At 45.1% G+C, this 27,828-nt stretch overlaps 1 protein-coding gene across 1 annotated transcript in view; it reads left to right on the top strand.

Moving 5' to 3' along the window:
* The window catches only part of musk (muscle, skeletal, receptor tyrosine kinase), a 74,075-nt gene extending 46,857 nt beyond the window's left edge, over positions 1-27,218 (top strand). The window contains exons 13-18 of the mRNA XM_031803015.1: positions 1,422-1,581; positions 2,694-2,871; positions 7,423-7,617; positions 17,836-17,984; positions 18,598-18,794; positions 20,877-27,218. Of these exons, the coding sequence (XP_031658875.1) occupies positions 1,422-1,581; positions 2,694-2,871; positions 7,423-7,617; positions 17,836-17,984; positions 18,598-18,794; positions 20,877-21,476 (1,479 nt within the window). The 3' untranslated portion in view covers positions 21,477-27,218. The remainder of the gene's footprint in view (positions 1-1,421; positions 1,582-2,693; positions 2,872-7,422; positions 7,618-17,835; positions 17,985-18,597; positions 18,795-20,876) is intronic.
* Positions 27,219-27,828: the final 610 nt, after the last annotated feature.

Below are 27,828 nucleotides of genomic sequence, written 5' to 3'. Positions count from 1 at the left end.
TGGGGTGTGGGCATGGTTGTCTTGGGGGGGTGTTGATTGGGTTGGGGTGTGGATGTGGCTGGTGGGGCTGTGGTCTGGATGTAGGTCCTCTCGTCGTGGGTCCTCTATGTGTAGGTCCGGGGGGTCTGGGCGGGTGTCTGTGGCTCCCTTTAGGGTCCGGGCGAAGGTGGGCACTGCTGCTTTGTATAGATGGATCTGGTGGTAAAGGCTGTTCAAGTCTCATCTCGGTACCTAATGGCAGTCAGGCTACCTCTGGGAGCACATGGAGGGCTGTGCGGCCCCCCAAAGAAATGCCACCCCACACCATGACTGACCCACCGCCAAACCGGTCATGCTGGAGGATGTTGCAGGTAGCAGAACGTTCTCCACGGCGTCTCCAGACTCTGTCACGTCTGTCACCGGCTCAGTGTGAACCTGCTTTCATCTGTGAAGAGCACAGGGCGCCAGTGGCGAATTTGCCAATCTTGGTGTTCTCTGGCAAATGCCAAACGTCCTGCACGGTGTTGGGCTGTAAGCACAACCCCCACCTGTGGACTTCGGGCCCTCATACCACCCTCATGGAGTCTGACCATTTGAGCAGACACATGCACATTTGTGGCCTGCTGGAGGTACTTTTGCAGGGCTCTGGCAGTGCTCCTCCTGCTCCTCCTTGCACAAAGGCGGAGGTAGCGGTCCTGCTGCTGGGTTGTTGCCCTCCTACGGCCTCCTCCACATCTCCTGATGTACTGGCCTGTCTCCTGGTAGCGCCTCCATGCTCTGGACACTAAGGTGACAGACACAGCAAACCTTCTTGCCACAGCTCGCATTGATGTGCCATCCTGGATGAGCTGCACTACCTGAGCCACTTGTGTGGGTTGTAGACTCCGTCTCATGCTACCACTAGAGTGAAAGCACCAAAACATCAGCCAGGAAGCATAGGAACTGAGAAGTGGTCTGTGGTTACCACCTGCAGAATCACTCCTTTATTGGGGGTGTCTTGCTATTGCCTATAATTTCCACCTGTTGTCTATTCCATTTGCACAACAGCATGTGAAATTTATTGTCTATCAGTGTTGCTTCCTAAGTGGACAGTTTGATTTCACAGAAGTGTGATTGACTTGGAGTTACATTGTGTTGTTCAAGTGTTCCCTTAATTTTTTTGAGCAGTGTGTATCATTGTAATATTATTTTTTATTGGCTTTAAAAGTAGCTTCAGACTAAACATGACTCACTCAGTTCCAGATTGGATGGTGTTTTCAGGTTTCTGTTGTTTGTTTGCCAGAGCATTTGCTGTATATCTTGGACATAATCAAATTTGGTAGTAGGAATCCTTCCCGGTGATTATGTCCAAAATCAGGTTGTAGGTTGAGAGTATTGATTTGGAGTGAAGGTTATGTTGAAAAATGCGAGAGATCATCTGCTCATGTCTCTCTCTGTCTCAGGGTCCCCACCTGCACCGTCTCAGTGTGGATGTATTATCAGAGCTGAGGAACGCACAGAGCTCGTGCCGGAACCCCGGAGGAGAAAATGAGAAGCCCTGGTGTTATACAACCAACCCCAACATCCGCTGGGAATACTGCAACATTCCCAAATGTGGAGAAGGTACATCCTTTGAAAACAAAGGTGCTATCTAGACCCTTAAAGGGTTCTTCGGTTGTCCCCATAGGAGAACCCTTGGAAGAACCCTTTTGGTTCCAGGTAGAACCCTATTGGGTTCCATGACGGTTCTACATGGAACCCAAAATAGTTATACCTGGAACCAAAAATGGTTCTGCCTCTAATTAAAAAAGGGTTCTCCTATGGGAACAGCTGAAGAACAATTTTTGGAACCATTTTTTCTAAGAGTGTAGGGATACTGCAGCTTTCCCAAATATGACTTCCAAAAGACTTGGAGACCTGATCAGGAAGAATATGGGCCCTACCTACAGTGCATGGTTAGGGCCAAGGTGGTTTTCCTGTTCAGGTCTTGACAAAAAGGGCAATTATTGAGCTACTAATTGCAGTAAGATCCATCTTGTGATGACAGCCTTGACTCTCTGTCCCCTCAGTGGGATTGAAGACTGTTGACTCTCTGTCCCCCCAGTGGTAGTGAAGACTGTTGCCTCTCTGTCCCCCCAGTGGTAGTGAAGACTGTTGCCTCTCTGTCCCCCCAGTGGTAGTGAAGACTGTTGACTCTCTGTCCCCCCAGTGGTAGTGAAGACTGTTGCCTCTCTGTCCCCCCAGTGGTAGTGAAGACTGTTGACTCTCTGTCCCCTCAGTCGTAGTGAAGACTGTTGACTCTCTGTCCCCTCAATACTAGTGAAGACTGTTGACTCTCTGTCCCCCCAGTCGTAGTGAAGACTGTTGACTCTCTGTCCCCTCAATACTAATGAAGACTGTTGACTCTCTGTCCCCCCAGTGGTAGTGAAGACTGTTGACTCTCTGTCCCCTCAATACTAGTGAAGACTGTTGACTCTCTGTCCCCCCAGTGGTAGTGAAGACGGTTGACTCTCTGTCCCCTCAATACTAGTGAAGACTGTTGACTCTCTGTCCCCTCAGTGGTAGTGAAGACTTGTTGACTCTCTGTCCCCTCAGTGGTAGTGAAGACTGTTGACTCTCTGTCCCCCCAGTAGTAGTGAAGTCTGTTGACTCTCTGTCCCCCCAGTGGTAGTGAAGACTGTTGACTCTCTGTCCCCTCAATACTAATGAAGACTGTTGACTCTCTGTCCCCCCAGTGGTAGTGAAGACGGAGTCATCGTTCCCTCGCCAGAATCCTCCCCTCCTCCCTCCCTCCGTCTCTCCGGCCTACTCTATGATCATCATCATCTGTCTACTAGCAGCCTTCGCAGCCATAGCGTTCCTCATCATCATCATGTGCAAGAGGAGGAGGAAGACATGGAAGAACCACAAGACGTACGCTGGGTTATGTCAGCCAATATAGCAGAAGACATTCTGCAATCATTTCTTCAACAGTTAGTAATACACTTAGTAACACGCTTAGTAACACAGTTAGTAACACGCTTAGTAACACGCTTAGTAACACAGTTAGTAATACGCTAAGTAACACAGTTAGTAATACACTAAGTAACACAGCTAGTAACACGCTTAGTAACACGCTTAGTAACACGCTTAGTAGTATAGCTTATAGTTAGTAAGATGGTTAGTTATATAGTTAGTAACATGGTTAGTTATATAGTTAGTAACGTGGTTAGTTATATAGTTAGTAACGTGGTTAGTTATATAGTTAGTAACATGGTTAGTTATATAGTTAGTAACATGGTTAGTTATATAGTTAGTAACGTGGTTAGTTATATAGTGCCTTTAGAAAGTCTTCATTCCCCTTGACTTATTCCACATTTTGTTGTTACAGCCGAATTCTGACTTGATTTCATTTAATTGATTACATTGATTTATTTTCTCACCCATCTGCACAAAATACCTCATAAGGACAAAGTGAAAACATGTTTTTGGACATTTTTTAAATGTATTGAAAATGAAAGACTGAAAGAGTATTTCCACAAGTATTCACACCCCTGAGTCAATACTTGGTAGAAGCACCTTTGGCATTGATTACAGCTTTGAGTCCTTCTGTGTAAGTCTCTAAGAGCTTTCCACACCTAGATTGCACAACATTTGGCCATTATTCCTTAAAAAAATATTTAAGCTCTGTCAAATTGGTTGTTGATCATTACTAGACAACCATTTTCAAGTCTTGCCATATATTTTCGGGTAGATTTAAGTCACATTGAATTTGCTCCAAACAAAAGCGAATTGCTTTGCCACATTTTTTGCAGTATTACTTTATTGCCTTATTGCAAACAGGATGCATGTTTTGGAATATTTGTATTCTGCACAGGCTTCCTTCTTTTCACTCTGTCAGTAAAGTGGAGTAACTACAATGTTGTTGATCCATTTTCATTTTTCTATCAAAGCTACTAAACTAAGTCCTAGCTTCAGGGGGCAGGGACTCTGCTGTCCTAGCTTCAGGGGGCAGGGACTCTGCTGTCCTAGCTTCAGGGGGCAGGGACTCTGCTGTCCTAGCTTCAGGGGGCAGGGACTCTGCTGTCCTAGCTTCAGGGGCAGGGACTCTGCTGTCCGAGGTTCAGGGGGCAGGGACTCTGCTGTCCGAGGTTCAGGGGGCAGGGACTCTGCTGTCCGAGGTTCAGGGTGCAGGGATTCTGCTGTCAGAATTTCAGGGGGCAGGGACTCTGCTGTCCTAGCTTCAGGGGCAGGGACTCTGCTGTCCTAGCTTCAGGGGGCAGGGACTCTGCTGTCCTAGCTTCAGGGGCAGGGACTCTGCTGTCCTAGCTTCAGGGGCAGGGACTCTGCTGTCCTAGCTTCAGGGGGAAGGGACTCTGCTGTCCTAGCTTCAGGGGCAGGGACTCTGCTGTCCTAGCTTCAGGGGCAGGGACTCTGCTGTCCGAGGTTCAGGGGCAGGGACTCTGCTGTCCTAGCTTCAGGGGGCAGGGACTCTGCTGTCCTAGCTTCAGGGGGCAGGGACTCTGCTGTCCTAGCTTCAGGGGCAGGGACTCTGCTGTCTGAGGTTCAGGGGGCAGGGACTCTGCTGTCCGAGCTTCAGGGGGCAGGGACTCTGCTGTCAGAATTTCAGGGGCAGGGACTCTGCTGTCCTAGCTTCAGGGGGCAGGGACTCTGCTGTCCTAGCTTCAGGGGGCAGGGACTGCTGTCCGAGGTTCAGGGGGCAGGGACTCTGCTGTCCTAGCTTCAGGGGCAGGGACTCTGCTGTCCTAGCTTCAGGGGGCAGGGACTCTGCTGTCCTAGCTTCAGGGGCAGGGACTCTGCTGTCCTAGCTTCAGGGGGCAGGGACTGCTGTCCGAGGTTCAGGGGGCAGGGACTCTGCTGTCCTAGCTTCAGGGGCAGGGACTCTGCTGTCAGAATTTCAGGGGGCAGGGACTCTGCTGTCCGAGCTTCAGGGGGCAGGGACTCTGCTGTCCGAGCTTCAGGGGGCAGGGACTCTGCTGTCCGAGCTTCAGGGGCAGGGACTCTGCTGTCCTAGCTTCAGGGGGCAGGGACTGCTGTCCGAGGTTCAGGGGGCAGGGACTCTGCTGTCCGAGATTCAGGGGGCAGGGACTCTGCTGTCCGAGGTTCAGGGGGCAGGGACTCTGCTGTCCTAGCTTCAGGGGCAGGGACTCTGCTGTCTGAGGTTCAGGGGGCAGGGACTCTGCTGTCCGAGCTTCAGGGGGCAGGGACTCTGCTGTCAGAATTTCAGGGGCAGGGACTCTGCTGTCCTAGCTTCAGGGGGCAGGGACTCTGCTGTCCTAGCTTCAGGGGGCAGGGACTGCTGTCCGAGGTTCAGGGGGCAGGGACTCTGCTGTCCTAGCTTCAGGGGCAGGGACTCTGCTGTCCTAGCTTCAGGGGGCAAGGACTCTGCTGTCCTAGCTTCAGGGGCAGGGACTCTGCTGTCCTAGCTTCAGGGGGCAGGGACTGCTGTCCGAGGTTCAGGGGGCAGGGACTCTGCTGTCCTAGCTTCAGGGGCAGGGACTCTGCTGTCAGAATTTCAGGGGGCAGGGACTCTGCTGTCCGAGCTTCAGGGGGCAGGGACTCTGCTGTCCGAGCTTCAGGGGGCAGGGACTCTGCTGTCCGAGCTTCAGGGGCAGGGACTCTGCTGTCCTAGCTTCAGGGGGCAGGGACTGCTGTCCGAGGTTCAGGGGGCAGGGACTCTGCTGTCCGAGATTCAGGGGGCAGGGACTCTGCTGTCCGAGGTTCAGTGGGCAGGGACTCTGCTGTCCGAGGTTCAGGGGGCAGGGACTGCTGTCCGAGGTTCAGGGGGCAGGGACTCTGCTGTCCGAGGTTCAGGGGTCAGGGACTGCTGTCCGAGGTTCAGGGGGCAGGGACTGCTGTCCGAGGTTCAGGGACTGCTGTCCGAGGTTTAGGGGGCTGGGACTCTGCTGTCCGAGGTTCAGGGGGCAGGGACTCTGCTGTCCGAGGTTTAGGGGTCAGGGACTGCTGTCCGAGGTTCAGGGGGCAGGGACTGCTGTCCGAGGTTCAGGGACTGCTGTCCGAGGTTTAGGGGGCTGGGACTCTGCTGTCCGAGGTTCAGGGGGCAGGGACTCTGCTGTCCGAGGTTCAGGGGGCAGGGACTCTGATTTCCTAGCTTCAGGAGGCAGGGACTCTGCTGTATGAGCATAAGGGGGCTTTTTCTAAAATGTTTTATGAGATTAGAGAACACATTGGGAGGGGTCTTAGACCATTCCTCCCTACAGAATCTGATTAGAGAACACAGTGGGAGGGGTCTTAGACCATTCCTCCATATAGAATCTGATTGGAGAACACAGTGGGTGGGATCTTAGACCATTGCTCCATACAGAATCTTTTTTTTTGTATTTTTTTTTTACCTTTATTTAACCAGGTAGGCAAGTTGAGAACAAGTTCTCATTTACAATTGCGACCTGGCCAAGATAAAGCAAAGCAGTTCGACAGATAAAACGACACAGAGTTACACATGGAGTAAAAACAAACATACAGTCAATAATGCAGTATAAACAAGTCTATATACAATGTGAGCAAATTAGGTGAGAAGGGAGGTAAAGGCAAAAAAGGCCATGATGGCAAAGTAAATACAATATAGCAAGTAAAATACTGGAATGGTAGTTTTGCAATGGAAGAATGTGCAAAGTAGAAATAAAAAATAATGGGGTGCAAAGGAGCAAAATAAATAAATAAATAAATAAAAATTAAATACAGTTGGGAAAGAGGTAGTTGTTTGGGCTAAATTATAGGTGGGCTATGTACAGGTGCAGTAATCTGTGAGCTGCTCTGACAGTTGGTGCTTAAAGCTAGTGAGGGAGATAAGTGTTTCCAGTTTCAGAGATTTTTAATTAGAGAATACAGTGGGAGGGATCTTAGACCATTGCTCCATACAGAATCCACTTGCTGCCAAGTTTCAGCCTCCTGGCAGAGGCAACCAGGTTTTTGGGCTAAAATGTCCTGGTGCTTAGTAAATTTGCCATTTTAGTCTCTGGACCCCATTGAAAACATGTGGTTTGAATTGAAGAGGGCAGTCCACAAGAGCAGGAGAGGGTGTATTGAAAACAGTAATTTTGACCTCCCATCTTTTTTATATTTTATTTTATTACTTGATAAACAAAATCATAATTTCCCCATGTTTTGAGCATGCAAAATCGCTCAGTATTTTGTATGTTTAATTTAGACAGCCCCCCCCCATCTTTATCAAGGGTGCCAATAATTCTGGACCTGACTGTATATGGTGTTTTCAAACATAGGAGACCATTGGTCAGAGTTGACACTGGGTGCATCCCAAACGGTACCCTGTTCCCTATATGGTGCATTATTGTTGACCAGAGCCCTGTGGGTATCCCTGTGGGTATCCCTGTGGGTAGCCCTGTGGGTAGCCCTGGTCTAAATTATTGCACTATAAAGAGAATAAAGTGTAATTTGGGAAGCAGTCACTATAATAACCTATCTCTCTCTCTCCATCTCTCTCAGAGCCATGGAGACCCCCACCCTGACTGCCTTACCCTCTGAGAGTCTGCTGCTGGATCGCCTCCACCCCAACCCCATGTACCAGCGCCTGCCCCTACTGCTTAACTCCAAGCTGCTGGCTCTAGAGTATCCCAGGAACAACATTGAGTATGTCAGGGACATCGGAGAGGGGGCCTTCGGACGGGTCTTCCAGGCCAGGTGAGACTCTCATTAGATTATATTGTATTACATGTACCAAGCAATTCTCTGACTCTCTGTTGACTCCCAGTTAACTCTGTTGACTACCTCAAATCAAATTGTAATTGGTCACATGTTTAGCAGATGTTATTGAGGGTGTAGCGAAATGCTTGTGTTTCTAGCTCCATCAGTGCAGAAATATCTAACAATTCACAACAAAACACACAATACACAAACTTAAAAGAATGGAATTAAATAATATATAAATATTTGGAGGAGAAATGTTGGAGTGGCATAGACTAAAATACAGTAGAATAGAATACAGTATATACATAGATGAGTAAGGCAGTATGTAAACATTATTAAAGTGACTAGTGTTCCATTATTAAATTGGCCAGTGATTCTATGTATGTAGGGCAGCAACCTCTAAAGAATAGGGCTGCGTAACTGGGTGGAAACCAGCTAGTGGTGGCTGTTTAACAGTCTGATGGCCTTGAGATAGAAGCTGTTTTTCAGTCTCTCGGCCCCAGCTTTGATGCACCTGTACTGACCTCGCCTTCTGCATGATAGCGGGGTGAACAGGGCAGTGGCTCGGGTGGTTGGTGTCCTTGATCTTTTTGGTCTTCCTGTGACTTCGGGGGCTGTAGGTGTCCTGGAGGGCAGGAAGTTTGCCCCCAGTGATGTGTTGGTCAGACCGCACCACCCTCAGGAGAACCCTGCAGTTGCGGGCGGTGCAGTTGCCATACCAGGCGGTGATACAGCCCGAGAGCATGCTCTCAATTGTGCATCTGTAAACGTTTGTGAGGGTTTTAGGTGCCAAGCTGTTCTGCCTTCTTTACCACACTGTCTGTGTGGGTGGACCATTTAAGATCGTCGGTGATGTACGCCGAAGAGCTTGGAGCTGTTCACCTGCTCCATTGCGGTCGATGTGGATAGGGGCGTGCTCCCTCTGCTGTTTCCTGAAGTCCATGATCAGCCCTCACCTCCTTCCTGTAGGTTGTTCCGTCATTGTCGATAATCAGGCCTACTACTGTTGTTACTTCTGCAAACTTGATGATTGAGTTTGAGCCGTGCATGGCCACGCAGTCATGGGTGAACAGGGAGTACAGGAGGGGGCTGACCACACATCCTTGTAGGGCCCCTGTGTTGAGGATCAGCACCTGGAGGTGGCCCATCAAGATGTCCTGTTGCACAGGGTGGGGTTCAGACCCAGGGCCCCTCAGTTTAATGATGAGCTATAGTCAATGAACAGCATTCTTATATCGGTATTCCTCTTGTCCAGATGGGATAGGGCAGTGTGCAGTGCATTGTCTGTGGATCTATTGGGGCAGTAAGCAAATTGAAGTGCGTCTAGGGTGTTTGGTAAGGTAGAGGTGATATAATCCTTATGTAGTCTCTCAAAACACTGTATGATGACAGAAGTGAGTGCTACTGGGGCGATTTATTTATTTTGTTAAGTTATATTTGCTTTCTCGGGTACAGGAACAATGGTGGACATCTTGAAGCAAGTGGGGACAGCAGACTGGGATAGGTAGAGATTGAATATGTCTGTAAACACTCCAGCCAGCTGGTCTGCGCATGCTGTGAGGACACGGCTAGGGATGCCATCTGGGCCGGCAGCCTTGCGAAGGTTAACACGCTTAAAATGTCTTACGTCGGCCACGGAGAAGGAGATCCTACAGTCCTTGGTAGCGGGCTACGTCTGTGGCACTCCTCAAAGCGGGCGAAGAAGATGTTTAGCTTGTCCGGAAGCAAGACCTCGGTGTCTGCGACGTGTCTGGTTTTGTTTGTAGACCCTGCCACATACGTCTCGTGTCTGAGCCGTTCAAAAGCGACTCCACTTGTCTCTATACTGACGTTTTGCCTGTTTGATTGCCTTACGGAGGGAATAACTACACTGTTTTGTATTCTGCCATATTCTCAGTCACCTTGCCATGGTTAAATGTGATGGTTCGCACTTTCATTTATTCCACGAATAAACCTTGGTATGACCATCTTAAAACAATTCCATATGTTATCTTACTAGAACCTCTTTACCCCGGCGTAGACAGGACTTAGACTCGAGTTAAGACTTATTAAAACATTCAGTGAAAGTGTAGTAGTAGGGAAAAAAACATCAAAATGAACTACAATTTCCATTCTCAGAGCGTTACTAAAACCTCCAGGAAAATGCTCAGGAACCAGAGTAAAATGTTCTTCGACCCTCCCTGCAACCTAAAAACACGTTCACTTCCATTATCAGAAAAAAACGTTCAGTTTTACCAGTAACGAAATGTATGGCTTTATTCCCAGAACCAATGGAAAACCCAAAACTTTAGTTCCGAAAACATTCCAAGGAACCAAACGTGCTAGCTGGGTAGATTACATTACATGTACCAAGATCCTCCAACAACACCTAGATCTAAAGGCTAAACAAGAACCATGGTTTCTCCCAAGTTGTTATATACAGAGTCTGCATTGTTATGTTTATACAGGTTGTTATATCAGAGTCTGCATTGTTATGTTTATACAGGTTGTTATATCAGAGTCTGCATTGTTATGTTTATACAGGTTGTTATATCAGAGTCTGCATTGTTATGTTTATACAGGTTGTTATATCAGAGTCTGCATTGTTATGTTTATACAGGTTGTTATATCAGAGTCTGCATTGTTATGTTTATACAGGTTGTTATATCAGAGTCTGCATTGTTATGTTTATACAGGTTGTTATATCAGAGTCTGCATTGTTATGTTTATACAGGTTGTTATATCAGAGTCTGCATTGTTATGTTTATACAGGTTGTTATATCAGAGTCTGCATTGTTATGTTTATACAGGTTGTTCTATCATGAGTCTGCATTGTTATGTTTATACAGGTTGTTATATCAGAGTCTGCATTGTTATGTTTATACAGGTTGTTCTATCATGAGTCTGCATTGTTATGTTTATACAGGTTGTTATATCAGAGTCTATAATTAACCACACATCGGTCTGATGTGGTGCTGGAGGAGGATGATGTGGTGGTGGTGGAGGAAGAGGAAGAAGAGGATGTGGTGGTGGAGGAGGATGATGTGGTGGTGGATGATGTGGTGATAGAGGATGATGTGGTGGTGGAAGAGGATGTGGTGGTGGTGGTGGAGGAAGAGGATGTGGTGGAGGAGGAAGAGGATGTGGTGGAGGAGGAAGAGGATGTGGTGGTGGAGGAGGAAGAGGATGTGGTGAAGGAGGAAGAAGAGGATGTGGTGGTGGTGGAGGAGGAGGATGTGGTGGAGGAGGAAGAGGATGTGGTGGAGGAGGAAGAAGAGGATGTGGTGGTGGTGGAGGAGGAGGATGTGGTGGAGGAGGAAGAGGATGTGGGGGTGGTGGAGGATGATGTGGTGTTGGTGGAGGAAGAGGATGTGGTGGAGGAGGAAGAGGATGTGGTGGAGGAGGAAGAAGAGGATGTGGTGGTGGTGGAGGAGGAGGATGTGGTGGAGGAGGAAGAGGATGTGGTGGTGGTGGAGGATGATGTGGTGTTGGTGGAGGAATAGGATGTGGTGGAGGAGGAAGAGGATGTGGTGGAGGAGGAAGAAGAGGATGTGGTGGTAGAGGATGATGTGGGTGTGGTGGTGGAGGAAGAGGATGTGGTGAGTTTCAGGGAAGCAGAATGTGGCCTTCATCGACCTGGCCAAGGCTTTCGACTCTGTCAATCACCACATTCTTATCGGCAGACTCAACAGCCTTGGTTTCTCAAATGACTGCCTTGCCCGGTTCACCAACTACTTCTCAGATAAAGTTCAGTGTGTCAAATCGGATGGCCTGTTTTCCGGACCTCTGGCAGTCTCTATGGGGGTACCACAGGGTTCAATTCTCGGGCCGACTCTTTTCTCTGTATATATCAACGATGTCGCTCTTGCTGCTGGTGATTTCTTGATCCACCTCTATGCAGACGACACCATTCTGTATACCTCTGGCCCTTCTTTGGACACTGTGTTAACAAACCTTCGAACGAGCTTCGATGCCATACAACACTCCTTCCGTGGCCTCCAACTGCTCTTAAATGCTAGTAAAACTAAATTCATGCTTTTCAACCAATCGCTACGCACACCCGCCCGCCCAACTAGCATCTTTACTTTGGACGGTTCTGACTTAGAATATGTGGACAACTACAAATACCTAGGTGTCTGGCTAGACTGTAAACTCTCCTTCCAGACTCCTATTAAACATCTCCAATCCAAAATTAAATCCAGGATTGGCTTCCTATTTCGCAACAGAGCCACCTTCACTCACGCTGACAAACATACCCACGTAAACTGACTATCCTACCGATCCTTGACTTCGGCGATGTCATTTACAAAATAGCCTCCAACACTCTACTCAGCAAATTGGATGCTGTTTATCACAGTGCCATCCATTTTGTCAACAAAGCCCCATATACCACCCACCACTACAACCTGTATGCTCTCATCAGCTGGCCCTCGCTACATATTTGTCGCCAAACCCACTAGCTCCAGGTCATCTATAAGTCTTTGGTAGGTAAAGCTCCACCTTATCTCAGCTCACTGGTCATCCCCAAAGCCAACACCTCATTTGGCCTCCTTTCCTTCCAGTTCTCTGCTGCCAATGACTGGAACGAATTGTAAAAATCGCTGAAGTTGGAGACTTATGTCTCCCTCAATAACTTTAAGCATCAGCTATCTGAGCATCTTAACGATCGCTGCAGCTGTACACAGCCCATCTGTAAATAGCCCATCCCACTACCTACCTCATCCCCATATTGTTTTTATTTACTTTGCTGCTCTTTTGCTCACCAGTATCTCTACTTGCACATCATCATCTACACATCTATCACTCCAGTGTTAATGCTAAATTGTAATAACTTCACTACTATGGCCTATTTATTGTCTTACCTCCTTACTCCATTTGCACACACTGTATACAGATTTTTTCTATTGTGGTATTGACTGTTTGTTTATTCCATGTGTAACTCTGTGTTGTTGTTTGTGTCTCACTGCATTGCTCTATCTTGGCCAGGTCGCATTTGTAAATGAGAACTTGTTCTCAACTGGCCTACCTGGTTAAATAAAGGTGAAATACCTTGTTGACAGTGTTGTTAAGAAGTTAGAAACTAGGGCCTGTAGGACCTGCCTTGTTGACAGTGTTGTTAAGAAGGTAGAAACTAGGGCCTGTAGGACGTGCCTTGTTGACAGTGCTGTTAAGAATGTAGAAACTAGAGCCTGCAGGACCTGCCTTGTTGACAATCCTGTTAAGAAGGTAAAAACTAGGGCCTGTAGGAGGTGGATCAGTGCCTTATGGACATACTTTTCCCCATCTTAGCTGCTGTTGTATCAACATGTTTTCACCATGACAGTTTACAATGCAGGATAACTCTAGTTTCAGGGCAGCAGAATGTGGCCTTTGGAGGTTCCAAAGCAGTATACCCAGCTAGCTCATTTGGTAATCTTAGAAGTTTTTGGTTTCCCATTGGTTCAGGGAATGAAGCCATAGCTTCCATGACTGGTAAAATGGAAACATGTTTTAAAACGGTCTGAGAATGGACGTGAACATTTTGCTTGTTCTGGGAACTTTAAATGTTAGATTGCAGGGCGGTTCTGAGAACGTTTTACTATGGTTCCCTGGAAATGCTAAGTTATTTAAAGGTATGTTTCAATAACACTTTTAACAACACTTCTTTAGTTTGGTTGAACTATTTCAAACCCCAAGCAGAGATTGTACACAGGGAAATGAATTTGTTTAGGCATTAATCATGCAAACACATTTTGTTATTGTGGCAAAGCATCAGTAAGATTCAAACCAGTTTGTAGAACCCTTTCCTTTCCACAGAGGGTTCTACATGGAACCCAAATGGTTCTACATGGAACCAAAAAGGGTTCTCCAATGAGGACAACTGAAGAACCATTTTGGAACCCTTTTTTCAAAGAGTGTTCTTTAGAGGTTCTAGATCAGTAGAATGAGTTCTTTAGAGGTCCAGAGCACCTTTAGCTGTGAGGATTTACAGTCTTAGAAAAAATGGTTCCAAAAGGGTTCTTTGACTGTCCCCATAGAATAACCGTTTTTGGTTCCAGATAGAATACCTATTTTGAGATCCATGGAGAACCCTCTGTGGAAAGGGTTCTACATGGAACCCAAAATTGTTATACATGGAACCAAAAAGGTTTTTTTCAAAGGGTTCTCCTACAGGGACAGCCGAATAATCCCTTTTGGTTCTAGATAGCTCCATTTTATCCCAAGAGGGTAGCTACTTATCTCAGGTAATCCCCTGGGCAGCATAAAGCATTCCTCCTGTACATGGAGACTCCTGGGAACAACAGCTAGCCAACAACTAGCATAGTGTAGCGTGGGACAGAATTATAAATACATATATAAACCCCCTCACACCCTCATGATGACACCTCCTTCCAAAACCACTTTACAATCCCCAGACCCCCCCCCCCCTCTTCCCTCCTCTCCCCTCCTAACCCAGCCCAAAATAGAGCAGACTGGGACTGGGACAGGATATCAGCTGCATCAGATCATGGGTCTGATGTGACGCTTCCCTCCCTTTAGCCTCCTCAGTGGGTCAGCAGAGACTGTCAGCAGAGGCTGTCAGCAGAGACTGTCAGCAGAGACTGTCAGCAGAGACTGTCAGCAGAGACTGTCAGCAGAGGCTGTCAGCAGAGACTGTCAGCAGAGACTGTCAGCAGAGGCTGTCAGCAGAGGCTGTCAGCAGAGACTGTCAGCAGAGACTGTCAGCAGAGACTGTCAGCAGAGACAGACTGGTAAAGCAGATATTCATAACCCCTTCAAAAAGATAATGTGTCCCAAATGACAACCTATTTCTATAGGACACTACTTTTGACCAGAGTCCTATGGGTGCCATTTGGGATACAGGCAGAGAGAGCTCTGTTGACTGTATCCAGGAATACTCAGGAGACAACAGAGGAAGTGGTGCTGAAATGAAATGGCACAAAGACTAACTATGGCCTAGCTGATTTCTTTGGTCTAGCTCCCTGAATGGCTGCCATTACGGGTCAACTGGACACATGCACACATACTATAAAGTCATTCCCATAATGGATCCATCATGGCCGGCTGATTCGTCTGACTCCCATGTTAAACCATGCTACTGGATCCCAGGTCAGCACCTCAGACCCCCAGAGGATCCATCATGGCCGGCTGATTCGGCTAACTCCGATGTTAAACCATGCTACTGGATCCCAGGTCAGCACCCCAGACCCCCAGAGGATCCATCATGGCAACCTGGACCCACAGTTAAACGGATGGATGATAGGTCAGCACCTGGGTGGTTCAGTATGCCAGACCCCCAGAACATCACGAGTCCTTCACCACATAGCAGTGATGGATTAGGTTCAGGAGTCCTTCACCACATAGCAGTGATGTATTAGGTTCAGCAGTCCTTCACCACATAGCAGTGATGGATTAGGTTCAGCAGTCCTTCACCACATAGAAGTGATGGATTAGGTTCAGCAGTCCTTCACCACATAGCAGTGATGTATTACGTTCAGGAGTCCTTCACCACATAGCAGTGATGTATTAGGTTCAGCAGTCCTTCACCACATAGCAGTGATGTATTAGGTTCAGCAGTCCTTCACCACATAGCAGTGATGTATTAGGTTCAGCAGTCCTTCACCACATAGCAGTGATGTATTAGGTTCAGCAGTCCTTCACCACATAGCAGTGATGTATTAGGTTCAGCAGTCCTTCACCACATAGCAGTGATGTATTAGGTTCAGCAGTCCATCACCACATAGCAGTGATGTATTAGGTTCAGCAGTCCTTCACCACATAGCCGTGATGGATTAGGTTCAGCAGTCCTTCACCACATAGCAGTGATGGATCAGGTTCAGCAGTCCTTCACCACGTAGCCGTGATGGATTAGGTTCAGGAGTCCTTCACCACGTAGCGGTGATGGATCAGGTTCAGGAGTCCTTCACCACATAGCAGTGATGTATTAGGTTCAGGAGTCCTTCACCACATAGCAGTGATGGATTAGGTTCAGGAGTCCTTCACCACATAGCAGTGATGGATTAGGTTCAGGAGTCCTTCACCACATAGCAGTGATGTATTAGGTTCAGGAGTCCTTCACCACATAGCAGTGATGGATTAGGTTCAGGAGTCCTTCACCACATAGCAGTGATGGATTAGGTTCAGGAGTCCTTCACCACATAGCAGTGATGGATTAGGTTCAGGAGTCCTTCACCACATAGCAGTGATGGATTAGGTTCAGGAGTCCTTCACCACATAGCAGTGATGGATTAGGTTCAGGAGTCCTTCACCACATAGCAGTGATGTATTAGGTTCAGCAGTCCTTCACCACATAGCAGTGATGGATTAGGTTCAGCAGTCCTTCACCACATAGCAGTGATGGATTAGGTTCAGCAGTCCTTCACCACATAGCAGTGATGGATTAGGTTCAGCAGTCCTTCACCACATAGCAGTGATGGATTAGGTTCAGCAGTCCTTCACCACATAGCAGTGATGGATTAGGTTCAGCAGTCCTTCACCACATAGCAGTGATGGATTAGGTTCAGCAGTCCTTCACCACATAGCAGTGATGGATTAGGTTCAGCAGTCCTTCACCACATAGCAGTGATGGATTAGGTTCAGCAGTCCTTCACCACATAGCAGTGATGTATTAGGTTCAGGAGTCCTTCACCACATAGCAGTGATGTATTAGGTTCAGCAGTCCTTCACCACATAGCAGTGATGGATTAGGTTCAGGAGTCCTTCACCACATAGCAGTGATGGATCAGGTTCAGGAGTCCTTCACCACATAGCAGTGATGGATCAGGTTCAGCAGTCCTTCACCACATAGCAGTGATGGATTAGGTTCAGCAGTCCTTCACCACATAGCAGTGATGGATTAGGTTCAGCAGTCCTTCACCACATAGCAGTGATGGATTAGGTTCAGCAGTCCTTCACCACATAGCAGTGATGGATTAGGTTCAGCAGTCCTTCACCACATAGCAGTGATGGATTAGGTTCAGCAGTCCTTCACCACATAGCAGTGATGGATTAGGTTCAGCAGTCCTTCACCACATAGCAGTGATGGATTAGGTTCAGCAGTCCTTCACCACATAGCAGTGATGTATTAGGTTCAGGAGTCCTTCACCACATAGCAGTGATGTATTAGGTTCAGCAGTCCTTCACCACATAGCAGTGATGGATTAGGTTCAGGAGTCCTTCACCACATAGCAGTGATGGATCAGGTTCAGGAGTCCTTCACCACATAGCAGTGATGGATCAGGTTCAGCAGTCCTTCACCACATAGCAGTGATGGATTAGGTTCAGCAGTCCTTCACCACATAGCAGTGATGTATTAGGTTCAGCAGTCCTTCACCACGTAGCAGTGATGGATCAGGTTCAGGAGTCCTTCACCACATAGCAGTGATGGATTAGGTTCAGCAGTCCTTCACCACATAGCAGTGATGGATTAGGTTCAGCAGTCCTTCACCACATAGCAGTGATGGATTAGGTTCAGCAGTCCTTCACCACATAGCAGTGATGGATTAGGTTCAGGAGTCCTTCACCACGTAGCAGTGATGGATCAGGTTCAGCAGTCCTTCACCACGTAGCAGTGATGGATCAGGTTCAGCAGTCCTTCACCACATAGCAGTGATGGATCAGGTTCAGGGTCTATATGAGGTGATTACTTTGTATATCTGTTATTATTGTGTTGTTCTTCAGAGCCCCAGGTCTCCAGCCCATTAAGCCCTTCACCATGGTAGCAGTGATGTATTAGGTTCAGCAGTCCTTCACCACATAGCAGTGATGGATCAGGTTCAGGAGTCCTTCACCACATAGCAGTGATGGATTAGGTTCAGCAGTCCTTCACCACATAGCAGTGATGGATCAGGTTCAGGGTCTATATGAGGTGATTACTTTGTATATCTGTTATTATTGTGTTGTTCTTCAGAGCCCCAGGTCTCCAGCCCATTAAGCCCTTCACCATGGTAGCAGTGATGTATTAGGTTCAGCAGTCCTTCACCACGTAGCAATGATGGATCAGGTTCAGGGTCTATATGAGGTGATTACTTTGTATATCTGTTATTATTGTGTTGTTCTTCAGAGCCCCAGGTCTCCAGCCCATTAAGCCCTTCACCATGGTAGCAGTGATGTATTAGGTTCAGCAGTCCTTCACCACATAGCAGTGATGGATCAGGTTCAGCAGTCCTTCACCACATAGCAGTGATGGATCAGGTTCAGGGTCTATATGAGGTGATTACTTTGTATATCTGTTACTATTGTGTTGTTCTTCAGAGCCCCAGGTCTCCAGCCCATTAAGCCCTTCACCATGGTAGCAGTGAAGATGCTGAAGGAAGAAGCATCTGCTGACATGCAGAACGACTTTCAGAGAGAAGCCGCTCTCATGGCTGAGTTTGACCACCCCAACATCGTCAGGCTTCTAGGTGAGTTAGTTAGTTTAACCATCCCAACATTGTCACGATACTAGGTGAGTCAGTTTGACCACCGCAACATTGTCAGGCTGCTAGGTGAGGTAGTTTGATCACCCAAACATGGTCAGGGTACTAGGTGAGTTAGTTAGTTTAACCATCCCAACATTGTCAGGATACTAGGTGAGTTAGTTTGACCACCCCATATAGTCAGGCTACTAGATGAGTTAGTTTGACCATCCCAACAAAGTCAGGCTACTAGGCGAGTTAGTTAGTTTGACCACCCCAACATAGTCAGGATACTAGGTGAGTTAGTTAGTTTGACCACCCCAACATAGTCAGGATACTAGGTGAGTTAGTTAGTTTGACCACCCCAACATGGTTAGGATACTAGGTGAGTTAGGTTGGGGGTGACCCTTTGTATGCGCTGTAGGATAGGGACAAGTCATGCATGTCATCCCGGTCCCCAGAAACCAGTGTCACCAGATGAATTCCATAGTTGCATTGACACTGTAGTTATTCTGGTAACACACTATGTTTACATCAGAAAGGACAGAGGTCACAAAGTATTTGGTTTGTATGCTATGAGGCAACACTGGTGTATGTGTGTTTGTGTCCTCTCCTCCAGGTGTTTGTGCGGTGGGGAAGCCCATGTGTCTGATGTTTGAGTACATGTCTTACGGAGACCTGAACGAGTACCTGCGCCGCCGTAGTCCCACCCAGCAACACAGCCTGAGCCAGGCCAGCCTATCAGGACGCAGCTTCTCCTCCGAACTGGAGTTGGGGCCACTGTGCTGCGAAGAACAGCTGTTCATATCCAAGCAGGTGCAACAAAACACACACCGTACCAGTTAATACACACACCGTACCAGTCAAAAGTTCGGACACACCTACTCATTCAAGGGTTTTTCACTATTTTTACAATTTTCTACATTGTAATAGTGAAGACATCACAACTATGAAATAACATATGGAATCATGTAGTAACCAAAAAAGTTTTAAACAAATCCAAATATATTTAATATTTTAGATTCTAAGTAGCCATCCTTTGCCTTGATGACAGCTTTGCAAACACTTGGCATTCTCTCAACCAGCTTAACCTGGAATGCTATTCCAACAGTCTTGAAGGAGTTCCCTGCTTTTACTTCACTCCCAGCTCAATTGTTTTGAGGTCGGGTGATTGTGGAGGCCAGGTCATCTGATGGTTAAGTCTGCCTTGAATTCTAAATAAATCACTGACAGTGTCACTAGCAAAGTGCCATCACACCACCTCCTCCATGCTTCATAGTTGGAACCACACATGCTGAGATCATCTGTTCACCTACTCTGCGTCTCACAAAGACATGGCGGTTGGAACCAGAAATCTCAAATTTAGAGTCATCAGACCAAAGGATAGATTTCCACCAGTCTAATGTCCATTGTTCGTGTTTCTTGGCCTAATCAAGTCTCTTCTTCTTATCGGTGTCCTTCAGTAGTGGTTTCTTTGCAGCAATTCAACCATGAAGTTCTGATTCACACAGTCTCTTCTGAACAGTTGATGTTGAGATGTGTCTGTTACTTGAACTCGAATTTGGGCTGCAATCTGAGGTGTAGTTAACTCTAATGAACTTATCTTCTGCAGCAGAGGTAACTCTGGGTCTTCCTTTCCTGTGGCAGTCCTCATGACAGCCAGGTAACTCTAATGAACTTATACTGTACAGCAGAGGTAACTCTGGGACTTCCTTTCCTGTGACAGTCCTCATGACAGCCAGTTTCATCATAGCGCTTGATGGTTTTTGCGACTGCACTTGAAGAAACTTCATGTGATAATGATGGATTGTCGTTTCTCTTTGCTTATTTCAGCTGTTCTTGCCATAATATGGACTTAGTCTTTTACCAAATTGGGCTATCTTCTGTATACCACCTCTATCTTGTCACAACACACCTGATTGGCTCAAACGCATTAAGAAGGAAAGATATTCCACAAATTCACTTTTAACAAGGCACACCTGTTAATTGAAATGCATTCCAGGTGACTACCTCATGAAGTTGGTTGAGAGAATGCCAAGAGTGTGCAAAGCTGTCATCAAGGCAAAGGTGGCTACTTTGATAAATCTCAAATATAAAATATATTTTGATTTGTTAATCACTTTTTCGGGTTACCACATGTGTTATTTCGTAGTGCTGATGTGTTCACTGTAGAAAATAGTACAAATAGAAAAAGAAAAGAAAAACCCTTGAATGAGTAGGTGTGTCCAAACTTTTGACTGGTACTGAAAGGATTACATTTTTTCTTTAATTCAACATTACAATACAGACAGTAGAAATGTTAATATTGTTAGCATTTCCCATAGAAAACATAACACACTTAGCTGCCATGCTAACAGAGAGTATTAGGCTAATTGTAGGGAACTGTTAGCATTTCCCATAGAAAACATGACACACTTAGCTGCCATGCTAACAGAGAGTATTAGGCTAATTGTAGGGAACTATTAGCATTTCCCATAGAAAACATGACACACTTAGCTGCCATGCTAACAGAGAGTATTAGGCTAATTGTAGGGAACTATTAGCATTTCCCATAGAAAACATGACACACTTAGCTGCCATGCTAATTGTAGGGAACTGTTAGCATTTCCCATAGAAAACATGACACACTTAGCTGCCATGTTAACAGAGAGTATTAGGCTAATTGTAGGGAACTGTTAGCATTTCCCGTATAAAAACATGTGAAACTTAGCTGCGATGCTAATACTAGATTACCAACAAAAACAGTTATTACTAAAACAGGAAACTTTTAGCATTTCCCATATGAAAACAAGAGACATCGAGCCATCAAGCCAACACTAGCTGGGCATGAACAGTTGTATATTTTCATGATGGCTAATGCTACCAAGCTAACTCTTGGTTTCCCATTCTCTTCGCCAGGTTGCGGCGGGCATGGCATACCTATCGGAACGGAAGTTCGTCCACCGCGACCTGGCCACCCGGAACTGCCTCGTAGGAGAGGAGATGGTGGTTAAGATCGCCGACTTCGGTTTATCCAGAAACATCTACTCTGCTGACTACTACAAGGCCAATGAGAACGATGCTATCCCCATCCGCTGGATGCCCCCGGAGTCCATCTTCTACAACCGTTACACCACGGAGTCGGACGTGTGGGCCTACGGGGTCCTTCTCTGGGAGATCTTCTCCCACGGCATGCAGCCGTACTACGGCATGGCCCATGAAGAGGTCATCTACTACGTTAGAGATGGCCACATCTTGGCCTGCCCTGAGAACTGTCCTGTAGAACTGTTCAATCTGATGAGACTGTGTTGGAGCGGACACCCCACAGACAGACCCAGCTTCAGTAGTATCCATCGTATCCTGGAACGGATTCACGAGCAGACGCTGAGACCGGCCATGCCGACGCCAGAGTTAAGGCCCACTCTATCCACCCTGCCAACCTTGCCTGCCTTGCCTAACCTATCTCCCTTTTCCCCCCACCCTGCCCTGTGCCCTGTGCCCGGGGCCGTAGCCAATTGATTGATACGGCAAGCTGCCAGGCATTTACTCAAATGTACAGTCATTAGTGATTTTAATAGATCCTGTCCCTCCCCAGAGCAAAAATCTCTGGATCCTGTGTCGTCTCAGACTCAAATAATGTTGGTCAGGACAGGGGGCATCATTGTTCATATCCACTGATTCATGGTGAAGAAGACCAGCGATAGTAGAAATGAATGTTGTTGGTCAGGACAGGGGCAGCAGACTGATGAAATGACATGAACTAAGTATAGTGCCAAGACAACTGGATATTTAGGAGAGGCTGATATCGGAGAAGAAGTCGTGATTACGAGCTGTTAATCCTCCACTGCTTTCCCTTAAACTGACATCTGCTTCACTGGTTCACTTCTGTTTCAAACTGATTCACTGCTTCAAACGGGTTCACTTCTGTTTCAAACTGATTCACTGCTTCAAACGGGTTCACTTCTGTTTCAAACTGATTCACTGCTTCAAACTGGTTCACTACTGTTTCAAACGGATTCACTGCTTCAAACTGGTTCACTTCTGTTTCAAACGGATTCACTGCTTCAAACGGGTTCACTTCTGTTTCAAACTGATTCACTGCTTCACCTCTCCCATGCCTGGAAAAATATTTTAGAAACAATCACCTGATAAAGTCCAAGAAACAGAGCTGCAGCTGAACAGAGACCGTGTTATTAATTCACATGGAACAAGAGACAGAGCTTCAGATGAACAGAGACCGTGTTAATCCACATGGAACTCATTGCCCATACTCTATATAAACGTGAATGTTTCTACTGTGAAGTAAGCCATGGGAATATGCATCCATTCAGCTGCCACATCTGTGAGCTCAAAGCTGACTAGAAGGGTATCATTAGAGGCGGATGACAGAGGTTAGAGAGCTAATGTACAGATAGTACAGTCAATTCATACAGTACATAACTAGTACAGTCAATTCATTCAGTACATAACTAGTACAGTCAATTCATTCAGTACATAACTAGTACAGTCAATTCATTCAGTACATAACTAGTACAGTCAATTCATTCAGTACATAACTAGTACAGTCAATTCATACAGTACTTCACTAGTACAGTCAATTCATTCAGTACATAACTAGTACAGTCAATTCATTCAGTACTTCACTAGTACAGTCAATTCATTCAGTACTTAACAAGTACAGTCAATTCATTCAGTACATAACTAGTACAGTCAATTCATTCAGTACATAACTAGTACAGTCAATTCATTCAGTACTTCACTAGTACAGTCAATTCATTCAGTACTTAACTAGTACAGTCAATTCATACAGTACTTCACTAGTACAGTCAATTCATTCAGTACATAACTAGTACAGTCAATTCATTCAGTACTTCACTAGTACAGTCAATTCATTCAGTACATAACTAGTACAGTCAATTCATTCAGTACATAACTAGTACAGTCAATTCATTCAGTACCTAACAAGTACAGTCAATTCATTCAGTACTTAACTAGTACAGTCAATTCATTCAGTACTTAACTAGTACAGTCAATTCATTCAGTACTTAACAAGTACAGTCAATTCATTCAGTACTTAACTAGTACAGTCAATTCATTCAGTACTTCACTAGTACAGTCAATTCATTCAGTACTTCACTAGTACAGTCAATTCATACAGTACTTCACTAGTACAGTCAATTCATTCAGTACATAACTAGTACAGTCAATTCATTCAGTACATAACTAGTACAGTCAATTCATTCAGTACCTAACTAGTACAGTCAATTCATTCAGTACCTAACTAGTACAGTCAATTCATTCAGTACCTAACTAGTACAGTCAATTAATTCAGTACTTCACTAGTACAGTCAATTCATTCAGTACTTCACTAGTACAGTCAATTCATTCAGTACTTCACTAGTACAGTCAATTCATTCAGTACTTCACTAGTACAGTCAATTCATTCAGTACATAACTAGTACAGTCAATTCATTCAGTACTTAACTAGTACAGTCAATTCATTCAGTACTTAACTAGTACAGTCAATTCATACAGTACTTCACTAGTACAGTCAATTCATTCAGTACTTAACTAGTACAGTCAATTCATTCAGTACTTAACTAGTACAGTCAATTCATACAGTACTTCACTAGTACAGTCAATTCATACAGTACTTCACTAGTACAGTCAATTCATTCAGTACTTCACTAGTACAGTCAATTCATTCAGTACTTCACTAGTACAGTCAATTCATTCAGTACTTCACTAGTACAGTCAATTCATTCAGTACTTCACTAGTACAGTCAATTCATTCAGTACTTAACTAGTACAGTCAATTCATACAGTACTTCACTAGTACAGTCAATTCATTCAGTACTTCACTAGTACAGTCAATTCATTCAGTACATAACTAGTACAGTCAATTCATTCAGTACTTAACTAGTACAGTCAATTCATTCAGTACTTAACTAGTACAGTCAATTCATACAGTACTTCACTAGTACAGTCAATTCATTCAGTACTTAACTAGTACAGTCAATTCATTCAGTACTTAACTAGTACAGTCAATTCATACAGTACTTCACTAGTACAGTCAATTCATACAGTACTTCACTAGTACAGTCAATTCATTCAGTACTTCACTAGTACAGTCAATTCATTCAGTACTTCACTAGTACAGTCAATTCATTCAGTACTTCACTAGTACAGTCAATTCATTCAGTACTTCACTAGTACAGTCAATTCATTCAGTACTTCACTAGTACAGTCAATTCATTCAGTACTTCACTAGTACAGTCAATTCATTCAGTACTTAACAAGTACAGTCAATTCATTCAGTACATAACTAGTACAGTCAATTCATTCAGTACTTAACTAGTACAGTCAATTCATTCAGTACATAACTAGTACAGTCAATTCATTCAGTACTTAACTAGTACAGTCAATTCATTCAGTACTTCACTAGTACAGTCAATTCATTCAGTACTTAACTAGTACAGTCAATTCATTCAGTACATAACTAGTACAGTCAATTCATTCAGTACTTCACTAGTACAGTCAATTCATTCAGTACTTCACTAGTACAGTCAATTCATTCAGTACTTAACTAGTACAGTCAATTCATACAGTACTTAACTAGTACAGTCAATTCATTCAGTACATAACTAGTACAGTCAATTCATACAGTACTTCACTAGTACAGTCAATTCATACAGTACTTCACTAGTACAGTCAATTCATTCAGTACTTCACTAGTACAGTCAATTCATTCAGTACTTCACTAGTACAGTCAATTCATTCAGTACTTCACTAGTACATCATTTAAACATACTGACAATATGCCATCACATAGGCTCAGCATATTCCAGCAGCGATATTTATATATATATGTACTGTAGGTTTAGCTTATTTTTAGACAAATAGCTATTCCACTTTTGGGCATTCTCATTATGTTGTACTATTGGTCCTTTTTTAAACTTGTATACTTTATCGACACATTTAGATAGAATGATGCTTATAGACTTGAGCACAGCTTTTTGTGTTGACTGGGTAGTGGTCTAGGTTAACAACGGTCCGTTTGAAATGCATTGCAACAAATGTCTTCTAATGAGCTGTTTGAATTCTTATGTGAATTTCTGGAGATTTGTTGGGTGTTGTGTTGGTTGTGGTGTTGAGTTGGATATTGGTTTGTGAAGAGTGTCAATTATTATTTAAAGTTAAATTAAACGTGTGTGATCATCAGCACAACATTGATTTATATATATGATCAATTAACTAAAATGTTTTAAACCCCTTGTGACCTTTTTAAAATGTGTGGTTCGATAACGATTTTTTCAATAGAATTGTTTTTGCTCATCTCACATAAACAATAATCCATAAACCCATGTAGTGTAGACACATCACCACTTTACTAGCAGTATAAAGAACCCTTATTTCTGAGACTGTGTGTCCCAAATGGCACTTTATTCCCTACGTAGTGCACTGGATAGGGAATGGGGTATAATTTGATTCCCTACATAGTGCACTGAATAGGGGATGAGGTGTAATTTGATTCCCTACATAGTGCACTGAATAGGGAATGAGGTGTAATTTGATTTCCTACATAGTTCACTGAATACTGGATGAATAGGGGATGAGGTGTAATCTGATTCCCTAGTAAATCATAATTGTTGTATCTGTCAACATGTTTGTTACAGATCTTGTATGATAGATGGCACTGTTTCACCACAATCACCCTCAGTTCAATAAACCTTTGGTCCATAAAGAAAGTCTAGGGCACATAATTGTTCCAGCATGTGCTCTTTCTCTGAAGTGAACATAGACAACGTGGACACAATAGAACTCTTTACCAAACCAACACACAGGATTCACCACCTCCACCAGACAAACCAACATAAATGTTCCTCTAATGATTTTAACAGTTTGCAAATAAACTGGATTCAGAAAGTGAAGAAAAAGGCAACATGCTCAACCATGAGGAATCATTTACTGGAGTTTCTAGCTCTCCGTCGGTTCCCACCGCTTGTTAGCTAGCTGAACTTCCAAGTGTCTTGACTAGTTAGTGGACTAACGGTACCACTGGTGTTAGCAACCTCTTGGCTAAACCTCCATCCGGTTTGTTTGGCAGTGCTGTTTCTTCAGCATGTTACCCCACCATTCAAACACCTTTTACCTCGAGTTACTTGGTTTACACACTACGTCTGCACTTGGTTTCTCATGCTACGGCTCGACTAGCTGGCTATCATCACTCAGGCTAATTATCTAGCATCCCTGTTGGCTCTACTTTAATAATACCGCCACCCTGGTAAATAAAGCTTTCTGGTTCTGCTTCCCTGGCTCCTGGGGTTCTGCTTCCCTGGCTCCTGGGGTTCTGCTTCCCTGGCTCCTGGGGTTCTGCTTCCCTGGCTCCTGGGGTTCTGCTTCCCTGGCTCCTGGGGTACACTCCATTCTGGATTTACGGCACCTCAACAAGCATCTGAGAGACATTTCAAATGCCAAAGCATTGCATGCTGTCAGATTGGAACACGTGGTTCACCACAGTATAGCTTAGGAAGTTTATCCTGCAGGAGATATCTAAAGTTTCCCTTCAGGGGCATAGCCTACGAATATCTCACCTTACCATTCGGTCTGCCCCTTGACCCACGGACATTCACCAAGTGTGCCGAAGCCCCCCTAGCCCCCCTAGCCCCCCTACAGGATAGAGGCTTAAGAGTCCTGACGTACATCGATGACTGGTTGATCTGGACATTTGGGCTCAGGCAACGGAGCACACAGCCCAGCTGTTGTCGCACCTGCTTGCTCTAGGCTTCAGGATAAATTGTGCCAAAGGCTTGCTCTTCCCGACCCAGCAGAACATGATTAGGGGATTGTCTCTGGACTCCGTAGCCTGTCGAGCAGCCCTCACCATAGAGAGAGCCACGGCTTTTCGCCACTTCCTCTGTGTTTTGCCTGGAAACATCAGTCACGTACTGGATGTGTCTTCACAGGCAATCAGTGTGTTTTACAAGTGTCCCATAGTAAGATGTCGAACCGGGTGGACTGAAAGAGAACTTTGGGTTATGGTGTGTAACCCCGGTTCTCTGAAGGAGTTCAGGGGGACATCCCACCAGATCTCTTGTAAGACTCATGTAAGAGGTAGTTCTTAGAATGAGGAAACCAGAGCAGTGCAGGGTGTTATATAGACAAGAGGGGTATACACCCACAAACTCTGATTGGCCTGTTAAAACATTTCCTTTCCTTGTTGATGAACTTTGAAAAAAATCTACCAGTCAAGTTTGGACACCAACTGATTCAAGTTGTTCCTTTATCTTTTTACTATTTTCTACATTGTAGTATAATAGTGAAGACATCAAAACTATGAAATAACACATATGGAATCATGTAGTAACCGAAACAAGTGTTAAACAAATTAATATATATTTTATATTCTTCAAAGTAGCCATCTTTTGCCTTGATGACAGCTTGGCACACGCTTGGCATTCTCTCAACCAGCTTCATGAGGTCATCACCTGGAATGCATTTCAATTAACAGGTGTGTCTTGTGAAAAGTTAATTTGTGGAATTGCTTTCCTTAATGCGTTTGAGACAATCAGTTGTGTTGTGACAAGGTAGGGGTGTTATACAGAAGATAGCTCTATTTGGTAAAAGACCAAGTCCATATTATGGCAAAAATAGCTCAAATAAGCAAAGATAAACGATAGACCATCATTACTTTAAGACATGAATGTCAGTCAATCGGGAACATTTCAAGAACTTTGATAGTTTCTTTAAGTGCAGTCGTAAAAACCATCAAACGCTATGATGAAACTGTCTCTCATGATGACCGCCACAGGAAAGGAAGACCCTGAATTACCTCTGCTGTTGAGGATAAGTTCATTAGAGTTACCAGCCT

The sequence above is a fragment of the Oncorhynchus kisutch genome, linkage group LG23 (assembly GCF_002021735.2).
Source record: "Oncorhynchus kisutch isolate 150728-3 linkage group LG23, Okis_V2, whole genome shotgun sequence".
Classification (NCBI taxonomy): Eukaryota; Metazoa; Chordata; class Actinopteri; order Salmoniformes; family Salmonidae; genus Oncorhynchus; species Oncorhynchus kisutch.
This window is presented reverse-complemented; position numbering and strand designations above follow the sequence as displayed.